The following is a 27,838-nucleotide window of genomic DNA, read 5'->3' as shown; positions in this document are numbered from 1 at the left end:
TTTGTTGGTTAGGACTTTTGTGGTTAGCTTGAGTGCGGTGTTCGGTAGATTTATACCTCTATAATTGTTGGGGTCTTTCGAGTTTAATCCTCGTATGTAAAAAATGAACCATATCTTTAAATGATTTATAGATTCCGTATTTTTGTTTTCAGTGTATTCACTTTTATGATATAGTTTATAAGTTGTTGCTATTTATATTTCTATGATTGTTGTTAGACATAGTGTAGGATTTTTATGTTTATATTTAGAATTTAACTGTAAAAAGTGAAAGTTCTCCCGTTAATAAGTAAATAAATATGTGTTTTTTAGCCATGATCATATAGAAATTGTAGTCAACTCAAGTGGAGATTTGTTATTTTTCCGCCAAAGGGAGAGCCAATGGATGCCTACATTAAAACTTCTGCACAAGTGTAAGTTGGTTTAAGTATAATATTTTTGATAAATGATAGTGATGGGCAGAACCGAATACTTTCAAGGATCGAGAACTTTTTCGAGTAGGTACCCAGAACGATATTCGTTTTTAAAATTGATTTAAAAAATAAATACTGTTTTAAATTCATCAATTCCTGATTTGTTTAATGTTTATATTTGTTAGTGGGTCACACACTAACTGAAACAAGTTTACAGAATTGTGATAGACTGAATTGGTTCTTTTGATGATCTTAAGAATAGTAGTTCTCCGTAGTTGTGCAGTAGTATTTTTTTTGTATCCCAGATATTTATTTCATTAGTTTATTATACACTCTGGGTTAAAATTGTAAAATACTACTTGTAAAATACTTAAATTAAAAACCAACAATAGCCTCATGTTTTCTCCACATTCTGGTTTTTGATTCATTCGCTTATGTTGGATAATAAAAAAGTTAGCTACTTTAACAACTAGCCATGTATTTCATCAATACAGGGTGTTTTTAAATAAATATGACAAGCTTTAAGGGGTCTCTCTCTTCAATCCAGACCCCCCGGAAGGAGTGTAGTGGTCGACGTGATGTCGTGTATTATCCGTCTCCAAAGATCTCTGTCTCTGGTCATTTCTTTTAACTCATGCATAGGTCTCAGAGTTGGGTCGGATACTGAAAAAAAGTATCCGGATACCGGATACGGATACTCAAAATGTATCCGAATACTTTTTAAAAAAGTACGAATACTTTCATTTAAAAATGTATTCGGCCGGATATTTTTTTCGGATACTTCCTAGGATACTTTGAAGGATACTTTTTTTAAGAAGGACATAAATTATTAGTATTAGAACTATGTGATGTGCATGCACTCGGTAGACAATAATTTGCAGGATTTTTCCTGTAAAAATCAAACGTGTTACTGCCTGAGCTTTTGATATTGAATTTGGCCAGCGTCGGACCAGCCGAGTTTTCAAATTTTAAACTGTTTAGGGGATGTACTTATTTGTACTTGTCGGTACACTAAAATAAAATTATAAATATTAAGATGTACTTTATTATAATCCGAAAAATTATTTCTTCTAATTATACAGGGTACAAAAAGGGGTTCTTGAAAAGAGAGATATAGAAAATATAAAAAATAAATGTAAGTAATTAATTAAACAACGTACTTATAAAGATTTATAACTGATTAGGTAAAAAGAAAGCTCCATTAGCTATATAATAATATATTTTTTCTACGACCGTTTAATAACAAGCTCATTATTCGCTATTTTTTCATAGATAATAGCACCTATTACTGTACCCGTGAGTAATAATTCATTACTCACGGGCTGAAGTTACTCACGGGTCATTACTCACGGGCTGAAGTTAGATTCAAGTGGCGCATACCTCTTTTAATATTAATCGTATATAAACTGCAAATAAAATTACATAAACTTGTTTATTTAATACAATAATTATTGTAATTTATACCAATAATTAACTTCGAAAATTTTTTAAAGAAATTTTAACTGTAACAGTGTCAGTATATTTTGTACGTTTATATCTTGTTTACTAAAAATTTTGACGTTTATCATTTAATTTAGTGACAGTGACATTAGCGCATTTTGTTTATGTTAATTGGAATTTATAACTAATATTGTGTTTGTTTTTCAAGTTATATTGTGTTAAATATGTTATAACATATTATGTATAGTTATATATTATTATATTATATATAGTTAAATGTAAATATACATTATAACTATATATTATGAAATACGTCCACCGACAACAACCATTTCCTATATTTATTAGATTCACTGACAGTAAGTACAAATTTAAGCTTATAATTTTTCGGAAACGAATAGAACTTATATTGACTATTTCTAGTTGTATTTTTAAAATAAATAGGAATTTAGTAATAGTAGGCAACCAATTATTCAGCCACGTACTAGGGGTAAATAGCATTTAGGTATTTTTGTAAATTATAATAATTTAAATCTCGAGTAGTTGATAATTAAATTTTTTACTAAGTAAAATAAAAAAAAGTCGTAGAAAAAGTATAGTATTCTACTCGCATGTAATGGCTATTACTCACTCTGATGAATTACGACACTCGCCTACGGCTCGTGTATAATGTATAATGAGTGTTTGCTCTCATAATATGTCCAAAGTATTTTAATTGTTGGAGATGGACTTTACTGGAGAGTCGTTGGCTAACTTTTAGCTCTCTGAAAATTGAATTATTTGTTCTATGATCGGTCCAAGGGATTCGTAGCATTCGTCTCCAACAGAACATTTCAGTGGCGTCTATCTTTTTTCTTTCCGAATTTCTCAGGGTCCAAGATTCACATCCGTAGGTCAGTATTGGGAATATTAAGCAGTTGATCAACCTCATCTTTAACGCTCTTGAAATTTAACAGTCCTTCCATATTGTGGTTATTTTTGCTGTGGCGACTTTTGCTAGATCACATCTATGTTTTAGTTCTTCGTTTAGTGACCCTGTGTTTGTTATTAATGATCCCAGATATAAGTATGAGCTCACAACCTCAAACCGATCAATTGTGGTTATATGTGGATGATTGTTATGTAGTCTATCCACTATCATGATCTTTGTCTTTGATATGTTTGTTTGATTGTAGACCAAATATTTGACTTTCGTTTTCAACCAGTTGTATAAGATCAATCAGCTCTGCTTGACTATTTGCAAGAAGGGCTGTGTCATCTGCGAAACGTAGGTTGTTTATTTTATGACCATTTATTGAGATGCCTTTTTCCCATCCTTCAAGTGCTCTTCTCATAATATGCTCACCATATATACTGAATAATTGTGGAGATAGTATACATCCCTGTCTGACACCCCGTTCTGGATGAAGTTTGTTTGAAAGTGTGTCAAGCACTTTAAGTGATCCAGTAGTATGTTCGTATAGTTCAGTTATAAGCGAAATAAGGTGTTGGGGTACGCCCACTTCTTTTAGTATTCGCCATAGGTGTCTCCTTTAAGGGGTAATTCTGGGGTATTAAGGGGTAAAAATAATGACAGTTTGCTTTATAAACGTATGTCCGCAAATTATTCGTTTCTGATATACAGGGTGTTGAAATTTTTCTTACAAACTGACGATTTATTAATTGCTTTAAAACCGGTTGACATCTGCAAATGAAATTTGGTGGGTTTTAAGACGTAGTTATTTCACATTTTTTGACATACAATTAGGAATTTTTATTCACCATTGGCGTGCATACCAGTAATATGAGCCGTCTTATTACCCATATGCGCGCCAATGGTGAATATGAAATTCTTAATGGTATGTCACAAAATGTGAAATAACTACGTCTTAAAACTCCCCAAATTTCATTTGCAGATCTCAATCGGTTTTAAAGCAATTAATAAATCGTCAGTTTGTAAGAAAAATTTCAACACCCTCTATATCCAAAACGAAGCATTTGTGGACATACGTTTATAAAGCAAACTGTCATTATTTTTTTTTTATGTGGAATTACCACTTAAAGTTCGCCATACTTATTTAAAAACACCCTGTATTGATGAAAAACATAGCTAGTTGTTAAAGTACCTAACTTTTTTATTATTCAACATAAGCGAATGAATCAAAAAACAGAATGTTGAGAAAACATGAGGCTATAGTTGGGTTTTAATTTTAGCATTTTGCGGATGCAAGAATATTCCACAGGTTGATGCGAACATTGAGAAAAAAACAGTTTGATTCGTCCACCCTGTATACAAAGACAATTTACCTGTTTAGCAATAATGTTATTACAACGATATTGTTAAAGAATAAACCCGTGTTGAGCTGACCCCCCCCCCCCACTTGCAAAAATTAAAAAACAAATAGCCCTGATTTATGAGCTTTCATATTCTACAAAACTAAAAATTTTGAGCTCGTTCCACTGAGCAGGAATTTAATACTTTAGTGGGGGGGCTGCGCTCTTGAAATTATATATTTTCGATTTTTGAGCTCATCCCTTTCACCCCCAAACAACCCTTTAATTGATTTAACTTAAGAAAAAAATGCTGAGAAAACTTAAAATATATCATATTGCGGATATAATTCCTATAGCTTATATACTCTAAGAATAAACTATTAAATCACGTGCATTTCGATTATTGAGCTACAACCCCTTCGCAAGAAAACCACCCTATCTTCCCGGCTTAAGAGAAAGTTGTACTTAAAATGCATTAAATTAATTATTTGGCGACTACATATCATTTAATAATTTATAAGCTCCCAAATTACGCTCATTTAGATCAGTAAATTGCAATTTATTTTGTATAGTGCAGTCACTGAAGGTAAAAATGAACGATTGCCTTCAATTTCGGTGAACCTTCATCGATTTTCACGAAAATTGGTCAGTGGTTAGAGGATACCTCAAGAAACAAAGGTGACATGGTAGAGATAGTGCAAACACTCCTGACCATGGAGCTGCGCGAAGGCGGATATTTTCACGTTGAGTACAGTGCGTTTCGCATGGAAGTGCGAAATTTCGTCTACTGCGCCGTGGTCACGAGTGTTTGCACTACCTCTACCACCTTGCGCCTTTACCCTGAGGGTGGATACCGCCCCTTCTCGGGGGTGAAAATTATTTTATAAAAAATAACTGCACAAATCAATAAAAGAACAAATTAAAAGCAAAATTTATTATACAAAGTTATTAAAATAAGTCAATACTTTTTAAGTTACCTATTAAAGATCAAAGATTTTAATTATTCGTGAAAACAATGCATGTTTTGAAGCAGTTTTTCGTAAATCACTGAAAAACTGTAAGTTTTTACAAAAAAGTTAATAGTAGTTTAATTCGTATAGCTTATATTCTAAGAATAAACTCTTAAATCACGCGCCTTTCGATTATAGAGCTACAACCCCTTCGCAAGAAAACTATCCCATATTCCCGGCCTAAGAAAGAGTTGTACTTAAAATAATTTAAATTAATTATTTGGCGACTACATATCGCTTAATAATTTATGAGCTCGCAAAATATACGAATCTCAATTATTGAATTGCCATTTTCTTTCTATAGTGCAGTCACTGAAGGTAAAAATTAACTATGACCTTCGATTTCGATAAATCTTCATTAATTTTCACGAATTGACAATAACAACTTGCGGTTTTAGCCTGGGGTATATGTCACCCCTTCTCGGGGGTGAAAATTACTTTATTAAAAATAACCCCACAAATCGATAGAGGGACAAATTCTAAATGTTATTAAAATAAATCAATACTTTTTGAGTTATTAAAGATCAAATATTTTAATTTTTGTGAAAGAAAATGCATGCTTTAAAGCGATTTTTCATAAATAACTCAAAAACTGTAAGTTTTTACAAAAAAGTTTTCATCACTAAAATTGAAGCTAATAAAAAATATAATAAATTGCTTACTTAAAAAACCCTTTAATGTTAATTTAAAGTAAGTTATTGGTAATTAAATGTATATTTTTTTCTGCAACTGTTCAAATCTAAGGATTCAAGGTTAAATAACGGGAAAGAGATGCATTTTATAACACTTAGGTACTAAATACTTGTCAAAGTACTTAGAAATACCTATCAAAAATGAGCTCAAGAAAAAGTTGATAGCATCAAAATTTATACTTATAAAGTAGACAGCTATAAAACTATATTACATTTAATCTTTCAAATACTTTATTTTTTTAGATCATATTTAAAATAATAACTCCAACAATACTCGATTGACGTAAAAAATGATAGATAACGTAATTTGAGTTTTTTTTTATTAGCAAAGATTTTACGTGTCTTTTGATTTATGTATGAATCAAAATAACGAAGATAGAAACGTTTAAGCCTAAATTTTACTACGAGAACAATGTAACTGGAGCCCTTTAACCTATTACCCTAAAAAATAAAGTATTTGAAAGATTAAGCCGGTACTTTATGTCTCGGTTGACAGCCGGTTAGTTAACCGGAGTTTAATCGGGACCTCTTTAGGGTCTCTTGCGTTGTAATAAATGCAATTATCAGTATAATCAGTATATCTTATTTATAATCATAATAATACTGATAATTGCATTTATTACAACGCGAGAGACCCTAAAGAGGTCACGATTAAACCCCGGTGAACTAACCGGCTGTTAATCGAGACATAAAGTATCGGGCCTAAATGTAATACAGTTTTATAGCTCTTGAAATTACCTTTCAATTATATCCGCAATACGATATATTTTAAGTTTTCTCAGCATTTTTCTCTTAAGTTAAATCAATTAAAGGGTTGTTTGGGGGTGAAGGGGATGAGCTCAAAAATCGAAACTATATAATTTCAAGAGCTCATAAATAGCTCGTAATTCTGCCACAAAAACCGATTCAATATTCCTATTTTTAAGTAGTGGGGGGGTGGCTGACTCAGCCCCCCCCCCCTACTAAAGTATTAAATTCCTTCTCAGTGGAACGAGCTCAAAATTTTTAGTTTGCGGAATATGAAAGCTCATAAATAGCTCATAAATCAGGGCTATTTGTTTTTAATTTTTGCAAGTGGGGGGGGGGCAGCTCAACACGGGTAAAGAATAAGGCTATAGCACAGCGTTTCCCAACCGGTGGGTCGCGGCGTGGCTCTTGCAGTAGCTGAGTGGCGTACAGAGTACATAATTACGTATCATCATGGATGAGGGATGGGTCGCGAATATGAAAAAACATCAGAAGTTGGGTCGCCAGACATAAAAGGTTGGGAACCACTGCTATAGCATATTAAAAAAATCACATAAATCGCGCAACAGGTCTAGGAAATATGAGACATGAAAAACTAGCCATTTTTAAGGTGGGCGGTTAATTTTGGCCTAGAGTGTATTATTTGACCTCCAATAAGATTTTTTTATAAACCTACCTTCTCGGCTTATAACTGCAACCGCCTTTAAAAATAGCTACTGACATCGGAGTAATGAGACCGAGGACCTTAATAATGTAGCGACTGCTTCGTCAGTTAGTACTTGAATACTTTGGTTTAAGTGCTCGAGATATCTCGAGAACTTTCAGGAATCGAATTCTGAGCCATTTTTGGTATTCGAAAACCCCATCACTAATAGATGAGAAAATTCTAGTAAACAGTTATTGTAATAATAGTTATTTTTCAGATCCTTTCTTTTTACCAATGCAACAAGTTGATAAAGGTGCCATAAGATTTGTTTTAAGTGGAGCAAATATTATGTGTCCAGGTTTGACTTCACCTGGAGCAAAAATGACTGAAGTTTCTAAGGATACTATAGTGGTATGTATAAATATATGATATTTTGTAAAGAACTATTAGGGCAAAAAAAAATAAAGACATTTTTATAATAGGTCTTGGGCCCACGCTTAAAAAAATCATGATAACCTCCCTCATAAGACTTCGTTTATTCATTTATTATATTTATTTTATTTTCTTTGCATCATATTTAATTATCCTATTTCCAAAGAAGACAAATCCAAAGACACAAAAATTATAATAAATCTATTTACGTAACTTGAAAGATTTAGCAACTAACTTCATGTTGTGAGTGCGCCCCCCCCCCCCTAAAATGCAGCAAAGTTTGCAGTCATAAAATGTATACCCTCACAGTTGATTTTTGCAGGATTGTTTGATAAAAATACTTACAATTTACTGGTAATATTGTCTGACAAATTTTTAAGGGTACTCCCGTTATCGGGTGCACCAAAGTTTAGAAAAGTGTGGGCCAAAGGTCTATAACTAAAACAGCTGAAGTGGTTTGTATAGAGAGGAAAAATTTAAATGGTAGATAGATGGAGGTATTACTGTGTACTCTACCTATAGAGGAAATCAGTATAAGATGAATTTTGACATAGGAACATGAAATGATAAATGTCTGACATTCAGAGAATCACAGGATTAGAAGTTTGCAATTTTACTTAGTTGCTAAATGTTTCAAGTTATGTATGTACCAATGCAAGTAAAGTGTGAAAAAAATATATTGGTGTTTTTAGTAAATATATTTATTATAATTTTTGTGTCTTTGCATTTGTCTTCATTGGGAATAGGATATTAAAATATTTATTAGTATCAAAATATGATGAAAAGAAAATTAAAAATTTGCGTAGAGAAACTGACGTTTTTTTAGATTTGCTACGATTCAACAAGGTAAAAGCAATTGCGGAAAGGCATTTACTTAATACCGTTATTTTTAATTTTTGGTAATTAACTATTTTGATTGGGAAATAAGCCACAATTAAATTGAAAAAATAATTTTATTAACGTTTCGACGTCCAAGTCGGATGTCGTTGTCAAAATATTACTGTCAAAATATTTTTTTCAATTTAATTGTGGCTTATTTCCCAATCAAAATAGTTAATTGTAAAAATGCCACAAGGAAATAGCTTCAGAACAACATTAATTTTTGGTATTCCCTATTTTAGGTATTAAAATAATTCGTTTAATATTTAAATAAAAATACAATTAAACTATTTAAAATGTATTTATTTGCTTGAAAGCATAATAATAGAAGTATAACTTCTTACGTGCGTACAAAGTACACACACTCTTTTTTTTATTAAAAAAGACTCATTTTTAAGATTTTTTAAAAGAATCTAGTAATTATTAACAAAATTTCATTTGGATATTATTAAACATAAGTTTGAGTACATAAATAATTGTGTTTTTTACTGTAGGACACTTTGTGGACCTCTTTTCAAAATTTTCAGAAGTTTGAAATGGATTCTATCCTTAATACTCAAAACTAGACAATAATCCTTTAAAATGCATAATTCGTTAGATGAAGATGTTTTGTATGAATATTTCTGGAAAAATAAAAAAATCTTCTTTATGCGATTTTTAAATTGACGTTAGTACTGAATACTGTTACAAAAACTGAATTTCTAAAATACTGTAGTGACGTAAATCACCAGTGGGAGCATTTAAATAAGTTAAATGTTGAATACTTCGAAGGATGCAATCAGATGGATGACTAAGAATAAACCATTGCATGATCATGATGCAATCTTCTTAGGGTGCCTATCCGTTCCGAACGTTGGCGATCATTCTGGCTATGATGACTTTGTTAGTTGCTATACGGAATAGTTGTGTTGAGGTCTTTCTATACCATGCTCTCAGGTTAGCAAGCCAGGATATTCTTCTTCGTCCTGGGGCCCTTTTTCCTTCAATTTTACCTTGTAAAATGCACTGCAGTAGCTCGTATCTGCCTTGATTTCTCATTATATGCCCCAAGTACTGCAGCTTACGGCCCTTCACGATGTTGACTAAATCTGCTGTTGTGTTCATCCTCCGTAGTACTTCTTCATTGGTGACTTTCTCTGTCCATGGTATCTTCAGGATACTTCTGTACAACCATAGCTCAAAAGCTTGAAGTTTCGATAGAGTTTCCGCATTCAATGTCCACGCTTCTACTCCGTATAGAAGCACTGAGTACACGTAACATTTAAGGAGCCTTATTTTTGTTTTTAGAGTGATGTCATGACTCTTGAACACAGAGCTCATAGTCAAGAATGCACTCTTTGCCTTTCCGATGCGACATTTAATCTCTTGAGTATTGTCCCACGATTCATTGATTATAGTTCCCAAATAGTTGTATTGTGAGACACGTTCAATTCTCATTTGGTTCACATACAGATTTACTCCAGTTATGTTTTGCTTGCTGATGATCATTAGCTTGGTTTTGCTGGTGTTTATATCTAGTCCATATGTTCTACTGGTTTCAGTTATTTCATTAAGTTTTGCAGCCCTTCTATGGTATTGGAAAACACTATTGTATCATCTGCATATCGCAGGTTACTGAGCTTGATGACTCCATTTATTGAGAAACCTTCATCAATATCTTTTAGAGCCTATTCAAAAATGTGCTCTGAGTACAGATTGAATATCAGCGGTGAAATTATGATGCAATGATCATGACTAAATCAGTACATGCAAACATCCAATTGGCTATTTAAAATACTGTAATTGAGAGTGTGGGTAACTACAAATACTTAGGAACATGGATAACATCAAATTGTAGACCAAACATTCATTAAACTTAAAAAGTTTCTTTTTTGTCGGGATATAATGTTAGAACTACGCCTAAGGATGCTTCGGTGTTACGTGTTCTCTACTCTTCTTTATAGATTGGAAGCATGGACATTAAGACAAGTCCATCTGAATAATAAGTTGGCCGCATTTGAATTTTGATGTAACAGGGGAATCCTACGAATATTATGGATTCAAAGAATGTCAAACGTAAGTAACTAGAAGGATAGGAAATGAAACGGAAATAATATCAACTATCAAAAGACGAAAACTTGAGTACTTTAGGACATGTGATGAGAGAGCAAAAATACTGATTATTACAACTTATTATGCAAGGCAAAATCCGAGAAAAGCGAAATGTGAGAAGACGAAGAATATCCTGGCTTACGAACAACTTAAGGGAATGGTTCGAATACAGTAGTGCAGAACTAAACTTACGCGCATAGAAATCGGCCCACTTAAAAATTTGGTCATTTTTGATGTCTAATATTTCCTAAACCTGTTGGCCGATTTAAGTGATTTTTTGAACATGTTATAGCCTGATTATTTAGCAATACCACTGTAATAATATTGTTGCTAAACAGGTAAATTTTCATTGTACATAGGGTGTACCAATCAAACTGTGTTTTTTCTTCTCAAAGTTCGCATCACCCTGTGGAATATTCTAGCATGTATAAAATAATGAAATTAAAAACCAACTATAGCCTCAGGTTTTCTTAACATTCTGTTTTTTTATTCATTCGTTTATGTTGGATAATAAAAAAGTTAGATACTTTAACAACTAGGCATGTTCTTCATCAATACACGGTGTTTCTAAATAAGTGCGAAAAACTTTAAGGGATAATTCTGCATGAAAAAATAATGTCAGTTGGCTTTATAAACTTATGTCCGCAAATGTTTCGTTTCCGAGATACGGGATGTTGAATTTTTTCTTACAAACTGACGATTTATTTTATTGCTTTAAAACCGGTTGAGATATGTCAATGAAATTTGGTGGGTTTTTAGAGGTAGGTATTGCACATTTTTTGACAAACAATTAAGAATTTAATATTCACCATTAGCGCGCATACGTATAATATGACTGATCATATTACCCGTATGCACGCTAATGGTGAATGTAAAATTCTTAATTTTATGTCAAAAAATCCGCAATAACTATCTCTTAAAACCTACCAAATGTCATTGACATATCTCAACTGGTTTTAAAGCAATAAATAAATCGTCAGTTTGTAAGAAAAAAATCAACATCCCGTATCTCGGAAACGAAATATTTGCGGACATAAGTTTATAAAGCCAACTGACATTATTTTTTCATATAGTTTTTTATTTTTCATCATCCCTTAAAATTTGTCGCACTTATTTAAAAACACCGTGTATTGATAAAGAACATGTCTATAGTTCAACTATTTTTAATTGAAGGTGTTTCATTGGCAACATCGCACTTAAAACGAGCCACTGATAGTTCCCTTGTCAACTTTGCAGTGGCGTGCATATTTTAATTATTATTTATTTCAACATCTAAGTCAAGTAATTACGTAAAAGTTAAATCTAAGATCGATGTAATTATTAAATGATCATGTGTATTTTGATCAAGTATTTTCTAGTTGTCTAATAAAATAAAGTAAATATTGTTCTGAAGCTATTTCTTTGTGGCATCTTGTGCAATTACATCCAGGTGCAAATCAATAAATTCGTTATTTTGTAAGCCAGCGACTTTAAAGGAAAATCCTGAAACAGTTCGATTTTTACTTTTAAATTATGATTTTTTGAGATATATTGGGGACGTGTGATAGCTTATTTGAAAGGTTCTTCAATTCTCTATTCAGTAATATAAACATTAACATAATTATTTATACAGGGTATTCAAGAAAAAAAATGTTTAATTAAATTCACACAAAAAGAAAAATGTATGTAATTTATTTAATTTAAAATACATTCTACTGCTGTCAAAAAACAAATTGTTTTTGATAAATAAACATTGCTTTTCGCTTAATTTTCATGTTCGAGCTGCCACCCATCTGCCCCTTGAGAGTTTGAACATTATTTAATTTAAGCGTAAAACAATGTTTATTAGTGAAATAGACATTTTTTTCCTGCTTTCTGAAAGCATTAGAATGTATTTTGAATTAAACAAATTACACACATTGTTCTTTTTGTGTCGATTAATTTAATTAAAACATTTTTTCTTATACACCCTGTATAAGTAATTATATGAATGTTTATATTACCGAATAGATAATTAAATAACCTTTCAAACGAGCTATTATAGCACACGACTCCGATTCTCATTTAAAAAATACAACCATTACGTCATCATGCCCAGCTGGATGACGTCACTAGTGTGCTATAATATGTCAAAAAATCATAATTCAAAAATAAAAATCGACCTGTCTCAGCATTTATCCTGAATATCGCTGGTTTAAAAAATAATGAATTTATTTCAAACATTTGCACCATACTCTATACAATATTAGTTATATTAGTGATTATACACTATTTTACTTGGGAAATAAGCCACAATTTAAGTTGAAAAAACAATGTATTTGACGTTTCGACTTCCACTGCTGAAAGTGATAGGTATTAATATTTTGTATTTTGATAACGATTTCCGAGTGGAAGTCGAAACGTGAAATAAACTGAATTTTCAACATAAAGTGTGGCTTATTTTCGAAGTAAAATAGTACCTATATTTTACTAAAATAGTACCTATATAATTGATAGAGAGTACCTATACAGTATTTCAAAGAAACGGACTTCGCAAAATAATTATTATATTTCAAAATTATATAGAAGAAGAAATAAAAAGCAAAGAAATAATTACCTAAGTTATGCTTATGAAGTTTCGGATTCCAGCGACTCGTCCGACGAATCTTCAGTCTCATTTAAATCTATTATGATTTTGTCCAAAACGGTGTCAACCATCCCGTCCAATCTCCACATTTTCTCCTCTTCCTTGATCACATGGTCTACAGCATTAGCCCAATCTTCTTTACGTATCCGTTCCATTGCGAGTTCTAACAAACGTTGGACATCAGAAATGTTATAGGTTACGTTTTCGCGAGCTACATAACCCTTTACTTGAGCCCAGATTAGTTCTATTGGGTTCAACTCGCAATGGTAAGGAGGAAGTCTCAAAACGGTGATGCCTTTAGCACGAGCCATTGTATCAACAACATGCTGGCGATATTTGTTACGATGCTGTTTAATAACACTCATAAGTTCAGCCTTAACCATGTCCTGTGAAAATGGAATTCCTTTTTGGCCTAGCCAACTCTGCATGTCGGCTTTTTTGGTGGCCATAGTTGGCAGTTGCTCCACTAATCGGCTGTGATAAGCAGCGTTATCCATCACTATGACCGAATTTGGATGGACTCGTGCTAGAAGGGATTCAAACCACTTTTCAAAATGTTGGGCGTCCATGTCTTCGTGATAATCACCCATTTTTTTGGATACAAAAACTAGAGCACTGTCGCCTAAAAAACCACTGTCACTACCTATGTGGGACGATCCGTTAATAACCGCTATGAATTCCACGATTTTATTGGTTAGAACTACCCACGTGATATTTGTGTTCGTATTGGTCAGATAATTAAGCAATAAAGACAAATGACAATCAGCTGTTTGACATCATTATGTGATGAAATTTTTATTTTGATGTAAATTTGTAAATAAAAATATTATTACTGATAATTTGTATAAGCAAAATTATTGTACTGCACCTACAGTGACTCACGGCCTCAATTCTGAAATGATATAGTCGCTACTCAATAAAACTAGCTTGTGTCAGTGACTCAATATTAGAAAAAAATTACATACTAAAAGTAAGTTACTAACTATAAGTCCTCCTAAAATAGCATAAGCTATGTTTTGGGTTTCAAATATACCATACAATAACAATAATCCTTTCATTATTTTGTGTATGATTTTGATATCAGCTAAAATGATGTAAACTTTTAAAGGAGAATATTAATAAAGAAAACAAAACTCCTTGTTGCTTATTTCTTTGGCTGATAGAAGATTTATTTCTTGCAGTTCAGAGTTCAGCTATGTAGATTATTCTTTTGTAACATCCGTCTAATTGTTTCAGGGTTACATCTTTTCCAAACTGTCTTTCCACCTGATCTCTCAATTTTGGTGCACTTTTTTGGGATTATTTGCTATTTCTCTGACAATACATATTAGCTACTAGGACTTTGAAGACGGCTGCTCCGAAAAGTTCGTTTGATGTACATCCATACCATTCTCTCAGGTTGCGCAGCCATGATATTCTGCGTCTCCCTATGCTTCTTTTTCCTTGAATCTTTCCCTGCATAATGAGTTGGAGCAAGTTGTTTTGGCCCATACATGGCAACATTTTTCATACGAATTTCTAGTTACATACAACCTATCTTTTCATGTCGTAAGGCCAAACACAGTTATACCAGGAAATTGGCTCAGGCCATAGCATTATTCTCTACATATAAAAACTTAAGAAAGTGTGTCCTTTTAGGTAACACAACAGATCGAACACAACGAGCCATGTGTATCTTTTTCGGTACACAGCGTTGAGGAGAGTTTGTATCTAAAAGAATACACTGGCGCTGAGGGTGTTAATTATTGCATATTTGAAACCCAAAACATAGTTGTTTATGCTATTTTAGAAGACTCATACTAACTTACCTACTTTCAGTATGTAAGTTTTTTCTAATAAATATTGAGCCACTGACACAAGCTAGCTTTATTGAGTAGTGACTGCATCATTGAAGCTGTGAGCCCCTGTATATGTTTATCAGTCGTGGCCTAGCTACACATTAAAATTGTTTCGTTGATCATTCCCTGCTTTGCTTTCTTCCGCGTGCACACTGATTTTTGTACAGCAGCTTTTGTAGCCAATAGTTGCTCTTGTTTGTTTTCTAGATTTTTCCTAATCAGGACTTGATTTCTTTTTGGTTTGTTACTGTCTCCCTTCTACAATAGAGAGAGAGTTTGGGGCTTATTATTCATTAAAGTGTTGGAATGCTTGTGGGTTTTGATATATGTACCTACTACCACAACTCTCAATACAAAATTTGATCAAACTAAACTGATAGTGTGACCACTAGATTTTTATAATTTGAACAAACTGCAGTTGTGACGTCACTTCCTGAGTTTGCTAAAACTGTTTGATCAAATTATTTGATAGTGAAACCACGACTTTAAGGATTTAAGTAACATCAATTTAATTTGTCGAAGTAGAAGATGATACGGTTTTGAAGATATTAAAAGAAGAAATTAAATCGGCATTAAAAAAACAGCAAAAATGGTAAAGCAGTAGGTCCAGACCAAATCCCAGTAGAAAGCTTAAAATGTATAAATGATGAAACCTTAGACATTATCGTAGACTTGTTTAACACAGTGTACAAAACAGGAAACATACCAAAACAATGGTTACTCTCAACCTTTTGTGCTATCCCTAAAAATACAAACGCTAAAGATTGCAGTGAATACAGAACAATATCATTAATAAGTCACATTCTCAAATTATTCTTGAAAATAATACATGGTCGTATAAACAAAAAACTAGAAGAAGGAATAGATGATAGTCAGTTTGGGTTCAGAAACGGACTAGGAACCAGAGAGGCGTTATTTGCTTTTAATGTGTTAGCTCAAAGATGCATGGACATGAATGTGGATGTGCATGTTTGTTACGTTGATTTTGAGAAGGCTTTTGACAAAGTAAGACATGAAAAATTAGTCCAAATTCTAAAGACAAAAAACATAGACAAAAGGGACTTACGAATAATAACAAACCTTTACTGGAATCAAAGAGCACAAATTGTAATAGATAACGAACCCAGTCCAGAAATTGAAATCAGGAGAGGAGTTCGGCAGGGATGTATTATGTCTCCATTACTCTTTAATGCATATAGTGAAGCCATTTTTGAAGAAGCATTGCTATCTCAAAGTGAAGGAATAATAATTAACGGAAGATCTAGTAACAACATAAGATATGCAGATGACACCGTGATTATAGCAAGCTCTGCTGAACAACTAAAACTACTACTGAACAAAACAAACAATTTCTGTAAAGAATATGGACTAAAAATGAATATAAAAAAGACCAAATATGGGCCATTCCACGAACATACGCCTGTTTTGGATTACTTCGACAACGAATATTTTACTGTGCAACATAAGAAGTACGAAAGTAAATGGCGCTAATAATTATTCCAATAAACAACAATGTAATTTGCAATTTACTTTCGTTCTTCTTATTTTGCACAGTAAAATATTCGTTGTCGAAGTAATCCAAAACAGGCGTATGTTCGTGGAATAGGGTATACATGATAATAACTAAGAAAACAAACATACAAACAAGCATACATTTGGGAAATATACCGATAGAAAGGGTTGATAAATACAAATACCTAGGAAGCTGGATTTCAGAGAAAAATGATCAAACAACAGAAATAAGGACCAGGATAGAAATAGCAAGAAATGCGTTTGTAAAAATGAAAACAGTTCTCTGCAACAAAGACCTTAGCTTAGAACTGAGAGCAAGAGCTTTGAGATGCTACGTGTTCTCGATATTACAATATGGACTTGAAAGCTGGACATTAAAGCAAGAACACATAAATAAGCTACAGTCATTTGAAATGTGGTGTTACAGAAGAATGCTTAGAATAGCATGGACACAGAGGAAAACGAACACGGAAGTACTGCGAGAAATGGGTAAAGAATGCGAAATAATAAACACAATAAAAATAAGAAAGTTACAATATCTGGGACACGTAATGAGGGGACCGCGATATGAAATGCTAAGACTGATAATACAGGGAAAGATAAGAGGCGGAAGGAGAATAGGAAGAAGGAGAGTGTCATGGTTAAAGAATTTAAGGGACTGGTTTAAATGCAGTTCTATAGAACTCTTTAGAGCAGCGGTGGATAGAGTAAAGATAGTGATGATGATATCCAACCTCCGATTAGGAGACGGCACTTAAAGAAGAAGAAGAATTTAATTTGTAATAAAAAAGATCATGAATATTTGATGATGCTTGTAAATACATACACCCGATTTAGATAATTTAAGTGACAGCAATTCTTAGATTGTTTTATCAAATATACCTACATGCAACAAAAATTTTATCAAAATTTGTATAAAAAAAAATTGAAGTGTTTTAAAAGTTTCAATACGTAAAAACATTGAACCACAGAAACGGTATTTCTCCACAAAGAAACAAAAATCGTAACAACATATTAATAAGTGATAGACAAGGCGGAAACGGCGGGTTCGTTGGGAAAAATATTCCCATGAGATATTTTTGCATAATCACATTCGTGAGACATCCCAGAATAGGGTTCAAGAAGTCGCCCACGAGAAAAGTGGGCCAATTTTTTTTTAACAATTTTTTTAATCAAATTGCAAAAAAATCAATATTTTGGCCCGGACTAATTTTTTTTAGGTTTTTTGGACCATTCTGGACAAAAAAGGTCTCTTATAATTTTTCTCTGAAGTTGATATTTTTCGAGTTATAGGCAAGTTAAAATTTGAAAAACGCGAAAATTGACATTTTTAAGGCTTAATAACTCGGTCAAAAATTATTATTTTGAAAGTCAGAAAGTGTCTAAATCAAAGTTTAAAGTCGCCGTTACATGATCCTGAAGAAATCTGTGTCATTAATTTACTACTAAGCTGTTATTTTTAATTAATAACAATGAGTGGTGTTGTATCGTATTGACGCTGCTGTAAATGTGAGTGCGAGTAAGATGCACAATTGGACTGCTGGAATAGCTTCTCTCTCTCACTCAGCATTTACAGCCCCGCACACGTGCATGGCGCTTATTATTATTACTTAAAAATAACAGCTTAGTAATAAAATAATGACAAAAATTTCTTCAGGATCTTGTAGGGGGGGTTTCAAACTTTGATTTAGTCATATATTGACTTTCATAATAATAACTTTTAACCGAGTTATTAAGCCTTGAAAATCGCCATTTTTCGTTTTTTTCAATTTTAAATTGCTTATAAGTCGAAAACGATCAACTTTAGAGAAAAATTATAAGAGACCTTTTTTGTCCAGAATGGTCCAAAAAATTAAAGAAAAAATTGTTCGGGCCAAAAATATTGATTCTTGCAATTTGATTAAAAAAAAAATTGTTAAAAAAAAATTGGCCCACTTTTCACTTGGGCGACTTCTTGAACCTTATCCTGGGATGTCTCACGAATGTGATTGTGCAAAAAAATCTCATGGGAATATTTTTCCCTTCGAACCCGCCGTTTTCGCCTTGTCTATGATACGTTTAAAAATCCAAATGTAAATGAAATTTCAGACTTTTTAAAAGGACACAAGACACAACATGCCCTACATTTCACAAAATGCCAAAGAAAATCATAATTATATAATGTAACATAATTTCCCCTAAATTACTTTTCCCCATATCAGGTAGGTATATTTACTTTTATGTAAATTATTATCTGTTTTTAATTTTCATGCATTTATAATTTAATTTATAAGGTCTATTCTAGCGCTGCTGTGTTTGTATTGAACAACTGAAATAAATTAAAAGAATATTATTACTATACAATAATTGTTTATGTTTTTTATTAGATAAAAAGAAATATTTTATGAGACTAGGTACAGTCTAGAAAGAAGACTAGTGGAAACGAATAAATAGTGTTTTTTAATCAATATACTGTTTTTCAATATTGATTTTCTACCATACTTTTATTTGTATCATAAAAATTGTCAATTGTAAGATAAACAAGAAATATTTATTTATCATCCTCGGTCACCAGACTTGTTTTCTTGAAACGACACTTTGCATACAATATTGGTATTTAAATATCCCGCTCTGTCATTCTTAATCATTTGACCAATACGAACACAGATATCACGTGGGTAGTTGTAACCAATAAAATCTTGGAATTCATAGCGGTTATTAACGCTTCGTCTATGTGGGCGACAATCAGTCGTTGCCCTTTACCCGTTGGTCCTCGTAACCCCGTCGACAAACCGTCCACAAATGCTTGACGATGACTCGTCACAGTAGTATCTTGCCAGATCTTAGATACTGTGTGACCGGCATTCACCCACGTTTCGTCCAGATAATAGATCTTTTTGTGGGCAGAACGAACCTCTCTAATCGAGCGAAGATATCTTCGTCGCCATGAGACTAAATCTTCTCTTTCTATTGAGACAGATTTACGGGTTCTTTTGGCATATGTAAATTTTAAATCGTCTTTTATTATTTTCCGTAAGGTCTCTTTACTTAGTTTGGGAATGCGATCATTCTCCATGATCTTTGTCTTAATAGATTCGAGAGTTGGGGCTTTATTTTCAAAAAAGGAAGAATGGATAGTAGCGCGTATAAAATTTTTCTGGTACTCGTCCAATTCAATTTTTTTCTACCGCGGCAATGTACTTTTGGAGCTTGTACAATCCCAGTCACCTTTTTTTCGCGTACAATCCGACCGTCCACAAATGCTTGACGATGACTCGTCACAGTAGTATCTTGCCAGATCTTAGATACTGTGTGACCGGCATTCACCCACGTTTCGTCCAGATAATAGATCTTTTTGTGGGCAGAACGAACCTCTCTAATCGAGCGAAGATATCTTCGTCGCCATGAGACTAAATCTTCTCTTTCTATTGAGACAGATTTACGGGTTCTTTTGGCATATGTAAATTTTAAATCGTCTTTTATTATTTTCCGTAAGGTCTCTTTACTTAGTTTGGGAATGCGATCATTCTCCATGATCTTTGTCTTAATAGATTCGAGAGTTGGGGCTTTATTTTCAAAAAAGGAAGAATGGATAGTAGCGCGTATAAAATTTTTCTGGTACTCGTCCAATTCAATTTTTTTCTACCGCGGCAATGTACTTTTGGAGCTTGTACAATCCCAGTCACCTTTTTTTCGCGTACAATCCGACCGTCCACAAATGCTTGACGATGACTCGTCACAGTAGTATCTTGCCAGATCTTAGATACTGTGTGACCGGCATTCACCCACGTTTCGTCCAGATAATAGATCTTTTTGTGGGCAGAACGAACCTCTCTAATCGAGCGAAGATATCTTCGTCGCCATGAGACTAAATCTTCTCTTTCTATTAAGACAGATTTACGGGTTCTTTTGGCATATGTAAATTTTAAATCGTCTTTTATTATTTTCCGTAAGGTCTCTTTACTTAGTTTGGGAATGCGATCATTCTCCATGATCTTTGTCTTAATAGATTCGAGAGTTGGGGCTTTATTTTCAAAAAAGAAAGAATGGATAGTAGCGCGTATAAAATTTTTCTGGTACTCGTCCAATTAAATTTTTTTTCTACCGCGGCAATGTACTTTTTTCCGTCCCCTTTTTTCGCGTACAATCCGTTCAATTGTCGAAACTGATACTCCCGTTAACAATGAACATTGGGCTACAGCTTCCACTCCACTTCCACAGTCATACACTCTACAGACAATCTGCTTTTCTTCTACTGACATAAATTTTCGCTTTCTTTGTGCAATACTTGGACCTGCTACGGCATCCATCTTAATGCTATAAAACGAATAAACATCAATCATATTATTCTGTTATTTGACGGTTGTTTATTGGGGATGGCAAGGATAAATCGATACATTATATATGAATCGCTGAATTTTAAAATTATTATCGATATTTTGATATCGATATTAAACTTTCGATATATCAGAACATACAGTGAGGCCGTTTGAGAAGGTTTATATATCATACTAACGACGTCATAGATTTAGGAGTGATGACGTAATCGATGATTTTTTTAAATGAGAATAGAGGTCGTGTGATAAATCACTTGAAAGATTATTAAATTCTCTATTCAATAACATAAACATTGTAATTATTTATAGAGGGTGTCCACAATCTTTTTAATTAAATTCATTGACACAAAAAAAAGAAAGTGAGTAATTTAATTAATTTAAAATACGTTTTACTGCTATCAGAAAAAGGGAAAAAATGTTTATATAATAAATAGACACTGGCAAACTGCCAAGAGGCAGGTGGGTGGCAGCTTGAACATTTAATTTAAGTGAAAAGTGATGTTGTTCTGAAGCTATTTCCTTGTGGCATTTTTTATGATTAATTATTTATATGGGAAATAAGCCACAATTAAAATGAAAAAATAATTTTATTAACGTTTCGACGCCCAAATCGGGCGCCGTTGTCAAAATACAAAATATTACTAAAATAAACAAAAATGTTGTTGCTAATTAAAAAATTCTTCTAATAATTTATTTAATCTGACTCATTTATATTGGAAATTCAGACATATATTATACATTTTAAAGTAGAAGACTTTAAAATGGTATTGCCAATATTTATGAGTTGCGTTCCTGGGACTACTTACTGAAAGATAGTTCATTCGATTACATGAAATCAACCCCAACATATTATTTATAATTATATAATATAAATTTTTTTGTGTCAAATAATTTATCAAAAAAAGTTTTGACACCCTGTATAAATATTTATGTTAATGTTTATATTACTAAATAAAGAATTGAATAACCTTTCAATTGAGCTAACAGACGACCCATATTCTAATTTAAAAAAATAATCCAAAAAAACGGATGACAGCACTAGAATGATACATACAACAAAATATAATTTAAAAATAAAAATCCACCTATCCAAGGATTCCGTCAAAATATTTTTAATTACAAAAATATTGAATTTATGTAAACCTTTACCTCCTCACTTTATATCGATATTTGAGATTCAATGTATCGCCCACACATGATTAATAATTAATATGCCATATTGCATATTATCCCGTAGGTATGTAATATTATAATCCATAACAGGATTGTAAAAACAAACTAATTTAAAAACAGTAGGTATACTTTCCCAATTAAAAAAATCAAAGTTATGACTGTCACCTGAAGAGGGGTCGCGTAAAGTTCGAGACATTGATGCTAGAATATAATATGATTATTTTAAAAATCGACCTGCCCGATCGTTTTGCTTATATGCTAAAAATAAATGAGTTAATCAGCCCTGTGATGGATGACCGAAGTTATCGTTAACGTAAAGTTATCCTGTAGTTATGTTATAACCCTCGAATTGGTGTGATGTATCATACTTAACTTAACTATTTGCGTTATTTCTTGACAGTTCTTGAGTTATCTGGTCAATTTATAACGCGACGTTAAACCTCAAGTTATGAGATAACTCTGTAGTTATGCAAGGTTAGGTTCATCTTTTGACTTGTTTTTAGACAGAAATCAAGTGAATTTAGAAGCTAGTAATTTAATAATTAAGAATAGAAGGGTAATACAATTTTAAAAATGATAAAAAAATCAAATCGAGCGATATAAGTTGAAATTTTATTTTAAGTACCTACTGAGCTTTCTATCCAGAGTTGCCAGATGATATTTTATAAATCCCCCACTTAGAAACTGAAATTCCCTGAAATTTAAGCTCAAATACCCCAAAGTCCCCAAATTTAAATTGTTGCCGCATTTTAATAAATTATTAGTCAAATGAAGAGAACAGTAAAGCAAAATTCATACTACAATATCAACGAGGGCTATGGAAATAATCCTATCGTCTAATATTCGCTCTGAGCGTTAACAAAGTGTCAAAGCAAAATCGACCGACCTGCTCATGGTGGCGGTTTTTTGAAATTTTATCAGGACGCTTTGTGTATGTTTAAATGAGACATTAAAAAAAATGCCGTGTCCCGCTAGTGATATTATGTATTAATATAAACAGAAAATAAAAACGCACTTAATCTGATATAGATTCTTCTATTTCCAATATTGATTATCAGTTTGATTTTGTATACATAACCTCACTGTCGCACTTTATGTCAATAAATCTTTATTAACGAAAAAGAAAATATTTTTGTTGCACTATAAATTACAGTATAAATTATATAAATTAATAACTAATGAATTCTAACAATTGTATTCGGTTATTATCACTACAAAATAAAATATTCAAGTTTAACAAAATAATCCCATAAGACTCAATGTTAAAACGTCCTGACAAAATCTGACAGCGTGTCACGTGACTGTAAGTAGAGGGGAGACGCACGGAGCCAATACAGTTCTATATACATTCGCAAATTTAATTTACCATGACCCCTTAAAATCTCCATAATTTTCCGCCCCCAAAAAATTCCACTACAATTTCTGCTTAGAAAAATTTCAATAGACGCTTTCAAATTAACCCAAAATTTTGGGAAAATACACCAATCTGACAACCCTGTTTCTATCTACCGTTTGAAAGCAACTTAGAAACACCAACAAACCCAAAAAGCTGTTTGCTGTTCGGTCATCGGCGGTAGCCGACGACGGGTATGTTCGGAACAATCTCTCGCGCTCACTCCAACTTGTACTATTTGCACATAAGGTTATCTTTGTTACTTCAAAAATTGTTCCTCAAAACTTCTTTCTAATATAACGTTGATGATATAACTATCTCATAACTGCGAGCGATACATCACACCAAATTTTACCTATATAGTTATGGGCACGTTATTCCTGAGACTCTTAACTTTAACTCAAACGTTAAACTTAACTTCGGTCATCCATCGCACCACTGATTATGGGGGTGTAATACTTATTCCAGCGCACTGTATAATACGATATACCGATGTATAATTCGTTTTTGCCATCCCTATTGTTTACTTACCTCAAAAACTATTTTAAAGTTAGTAAATAATTTAATAAAGTCTATTTAATAAATTCAAAACAAAGTCACATTCACGATTCTCAAGAAACAAAATACACCATAAACCACCACGTCTACGTCTGTGCAGATAAGGAAACTTGTTGACGCGTAAAATATTTCTTGGATTTGCCACCCTTCCTCGGACCAACTCGGACGTAAATATATGTATAGACCAGCGAAGTATTGATAAGGTTACCAATGATTCACAGTATTCAAGGAATTTGTTCAACTTAGCTGCTTGTAAAAGTGACCGATAGGCCAGATATGTATATTGTTATGGAGGCAAATTTTATGAAATCATCTTACTTTTTCACTTATCCAGATTGGCAAAGCATACACCATAAAAATGCCCCCGGTAAGAATTTAGTTATAAAATTTGACATTGTTGCCGATAGTTCTCAGTTCAATTTGTAGATGAGTCGCCTTCAATTAAAAATGGTATAGTTGTTAACTTTTTTATTATCCAACATAAACGAATGAATCGAAAAACAGAATATTAAGCAACCCTGAGGCTATAGTTGGGTTTTAATTTCAGTATTTTATAAAATGCTAGAATCTTTCACAGGGTGATGCGAACTTTGAGAAATAAACACAGTTTGATTGGTACACAATGAAAATTTACCTGTTTATATCCTATTCCACGAACATACGACTGGTGTGGATTATCTCGACAACGAATATATTACGGTGCAAATTATGAAGAACGAAAGTAAATTGCAAAATACATTGTTGCTTATTGGAACAATTTTTAGAGCCATTTACTTTCGCACTTCTTATGTTGCACACTAAAATATTCGTTGTCGCGATAATCCAAGACAGTCATATATTCGTGGAATAGCCCATAGCAACAATATTATTACAGTGGTATTAATCACTTAAATCGGTTAACAGGTTTAGGAAATATGAGACATCAAAAATGACCATATTTTTAAGTGGGCCGATTTCTATGCACGTTAGTTTATTTAGAGTGGCAGTCAACAGGGTGCGCATAGCCGTTATGATTTCCAACCTTCAGCAGAATATGGAACTTAAAAAAGATGATCATCCAGCCTAAAAAGTCCACTGCTGAACATAGGCCTCTTCATCCTGTTTTCAACCCCGTCTATCTTGCGCCACTCTCATATAGTTTTTATTTAGCCTTCTTAAATCATCGGTCCCTCTTGTAGGTGGTTGACTGACGCTTCTCTTGTCTTCCCTTGGTCTCCATTTCAATAACCTCTTTGTCCATCGCCTATCTATCATTCTGGATATGTATCCTTTGCATTCCATAGTTATAAACTAAGGTAGCACTCTTTTGTGACATACCTTGTATAAGTATGTATATAGTACATTCTTTCACGGTTTTTGCTGTAAATTTTAAAGAACCGCTTAGATTGACATGAAATTTGGCATACGCATAGCTAACATGTCAAAGATAGAAAGTGATATGCCGATGTGTGCTTTTGCCCTTGGGGTGGTTTTCACCCCTTCTCGGAGGTGAAAAAACATACGCCCAAAATAAGACCAGAAATGGATAAACTGACTAATTTTAAGCAACTTTTGTTCTATAGAGTTTTTTCACTATATTTCAGAATATGATAATTTTTTAACAAAATAACCACGTTTTTAGACGGTTTTTCGCAAATAACTCAAAAAGTAAATATTTTGTCAAAAACAACATTTTCAGCAAAAATATAGCCTGTAAAAAAGTGAAAAAAATGGTGTATGCATGAGGTCTCTAGACCTGGTAGAAGCAGAGTTATAGCTAATGAAAGATAGGTTCATATTCGCCAAATTTCAGATATAATATTTTAACGTGAAATATCCAAAGAATGAAGCCCTTTTTGGAGAAATCTCATTACAACTTTTTTAAAGTGTTTGAAAAAATCTTTATTTGTTTTTATCAAAAAGTTTCTAGCATCAAACATTAGGCTCAAACCTTTTGTTGGCAAAAGTTGGTCCCTTTTGCTTTGGCAAAGAAAAATCGGGAAAATCGCCCTCTAATTAGCAACTGAAATGAAATTAATCGTTATCGCTTCACAAGTTGCTTTAGATATCTTGTGTTTATATGATCTGTAAGTTTCATCCATCCAAAGTGCTTATTTAAAAAAAAATGGTTTTAAAGTACAATTTTAAAAAATTTTAATTTTGAAAAAAATGCTTTTTCAATATAACTTAAAAATTATTCGGAATATCAAAAATCCGAAATAGTAAAAAAAAGTCGCAGTTTCTTTTCTAAATATTTTGTATTTTTTTGTGTTTCTGTAAGACAAAAATTGGTTAAGATATGGCTGTTCAAAATGTTGAGTACACTCATGTTTAGTGACTCCTTCAAGCCCATTTTCAAAATGTTGTTCTGAAGCTATTTTCAAAAATAAGGACTTTAAACCGAAGAAACTTACAGATCGTATAAACAATACATACGCGAGTAAATCAACTTGTCAAGTGGTAACGATTAAGTTCATTTGAGATGATATTAGGGGGTGATTTTTCCGATTTTTTACCAAAAAAAGGAACCAACTTTATTTTGAGCGGAATTTGTTTACTTTTGACGCTAGAAGTTTTGCTTATAAAACAAAAATAAAGCTTTTTTTAAACACTTTTAAAAATTTGTAATAAGTTTTTCTCAAAAAGTGCTTCGTGTTTTGTTTATTTCACGTTAATACAGGGTGTCTGCGTAACTTGGAACCATATGGGAAACTTTTTTAATATCAATTTTACGAAAAAAAGTCATTCTTTATAAAGTGCTCTGCATAGTCTAAAACCTAAGATGCAATCATCAGATATCAAATTTTGTCAACAGTATACGAGGTATGTCAAAAAATATGAATTTCGCTCAAGAGCAAACTACCTTTATATTTAAAAATATCAAAAAATTTTATTATGAAAAGTTATTTGTAATTAAAAACCATATTCAAATATGCAATAACAGCCTTCTACTTGAAAAAAAAAATTTTCAAAATCGTTTTTATTTATTAGACATGTAATATTCTTTTATTAATAATTTTAGGAAAAAAAGTTATTCTTCATAAAAATCTGTGCATGGTCTAAACCTCAAGATGCAACCATCAGTTATCCAAGTTTGTTAATTTTATACGAGGTGTGTCGAATAATATGAATTTAGAAAGAATTCTAGAATTCATATGATTTGACACACCTCGTATAAAATTAACAAACTTGGATAAAACTGATGGTTGCATCTTGAGGTTTAGACCATGCACAGATTTTTATGAAGAATAACTTTTTTCCTAAAGTTCTTAATAAAAGAGTTATTACATGTCTAATAAATAAAAATGATGTTCGGAATCGGTAATTTAGGAAAATTTCAGAAATTTTTTTCTAGTAGAAGGCTGTTGTTGCATATTTGAATATGGTTTTTAATTACAAATAACTTTTCATAATAAAATTTTTTGATATTTTGAAATATAAAGGTAGTTTGCTCTCGAGCGAAATTCATATTTTTTGACATACCTCGTATACTGTTGACAAAATTTGATATCTGATGATTGCATCTTAGGTTTTAGACTATGCAGAGCACTTTATAAAGAATGACTTTTTTTCGTAAAATTGATATTAAAAAAGTTTCCCATATGGTTCCAAGTTACGCAGACACCCTGTATATTCGATTTGGAATTTGACGAATATGAATATATTTTTCATTAGCTATATCTCTGCTTCTACTAGCTCTAGAGACCTAATGTATACAACATTTCTATCACTTTTTTACAGGCTATATTTTTGTTAAGAATGTTTTTTCGTCAAAATACTTACTTTTTGAATTATTTGCGAAAAACCGTCTAAAATCGTGGTTGAAAAATGAACATATTCACTCACAAATAACTCAAGAAGTAT

General features: G+C 32.4%; 1 protein-coding gene across 1 annotated transcript in view; it reads left to right on the top strand.

The window, feature by feature from the left end:
• Window positions 1-27,838, top strand: part of LOC114330974 (malignant T-cell-amplified sequence 1 homolog) — a 38,692-nt gene that overhangs the window by 9,282 nt on the left and 1,572 nt on the right. Inside the window, exons 3-4 of the mRNA XM_028280426.1 lie at window positions 310-410; window positions 7,476-7,609. Of these exons, the coding sequence (XP_028136227.1) occupies window positions 310-410; window positions 7,476-7,609 (235 nt within the window). The remainder of the gene's footprint in view (window positions 1-309; window positions 411-7,475; window positions 7,610-27,838) is intronic.

The sequence above is a fragment of the Diabrotica virgifera genome, chromosome 5 (assembly GCF_917563875.1).
Source record: "Diabrotica virgifera virgifera chromosome 5, PGI_DIABVI_V3a".
In the NCBI taxonomy this organism is placed as follows: Eukaryota; Metazoa; Arthropoda; class Insecta; order Coleoptera; family Chrysomelidae; genus Diabrotica; species Diabrotica virgifera.
The sequence above is the reverse complement of the archived record's forward strand: the minus strand, read 5'-3'. Positions and strand labels throughout refer to the sequence as shown.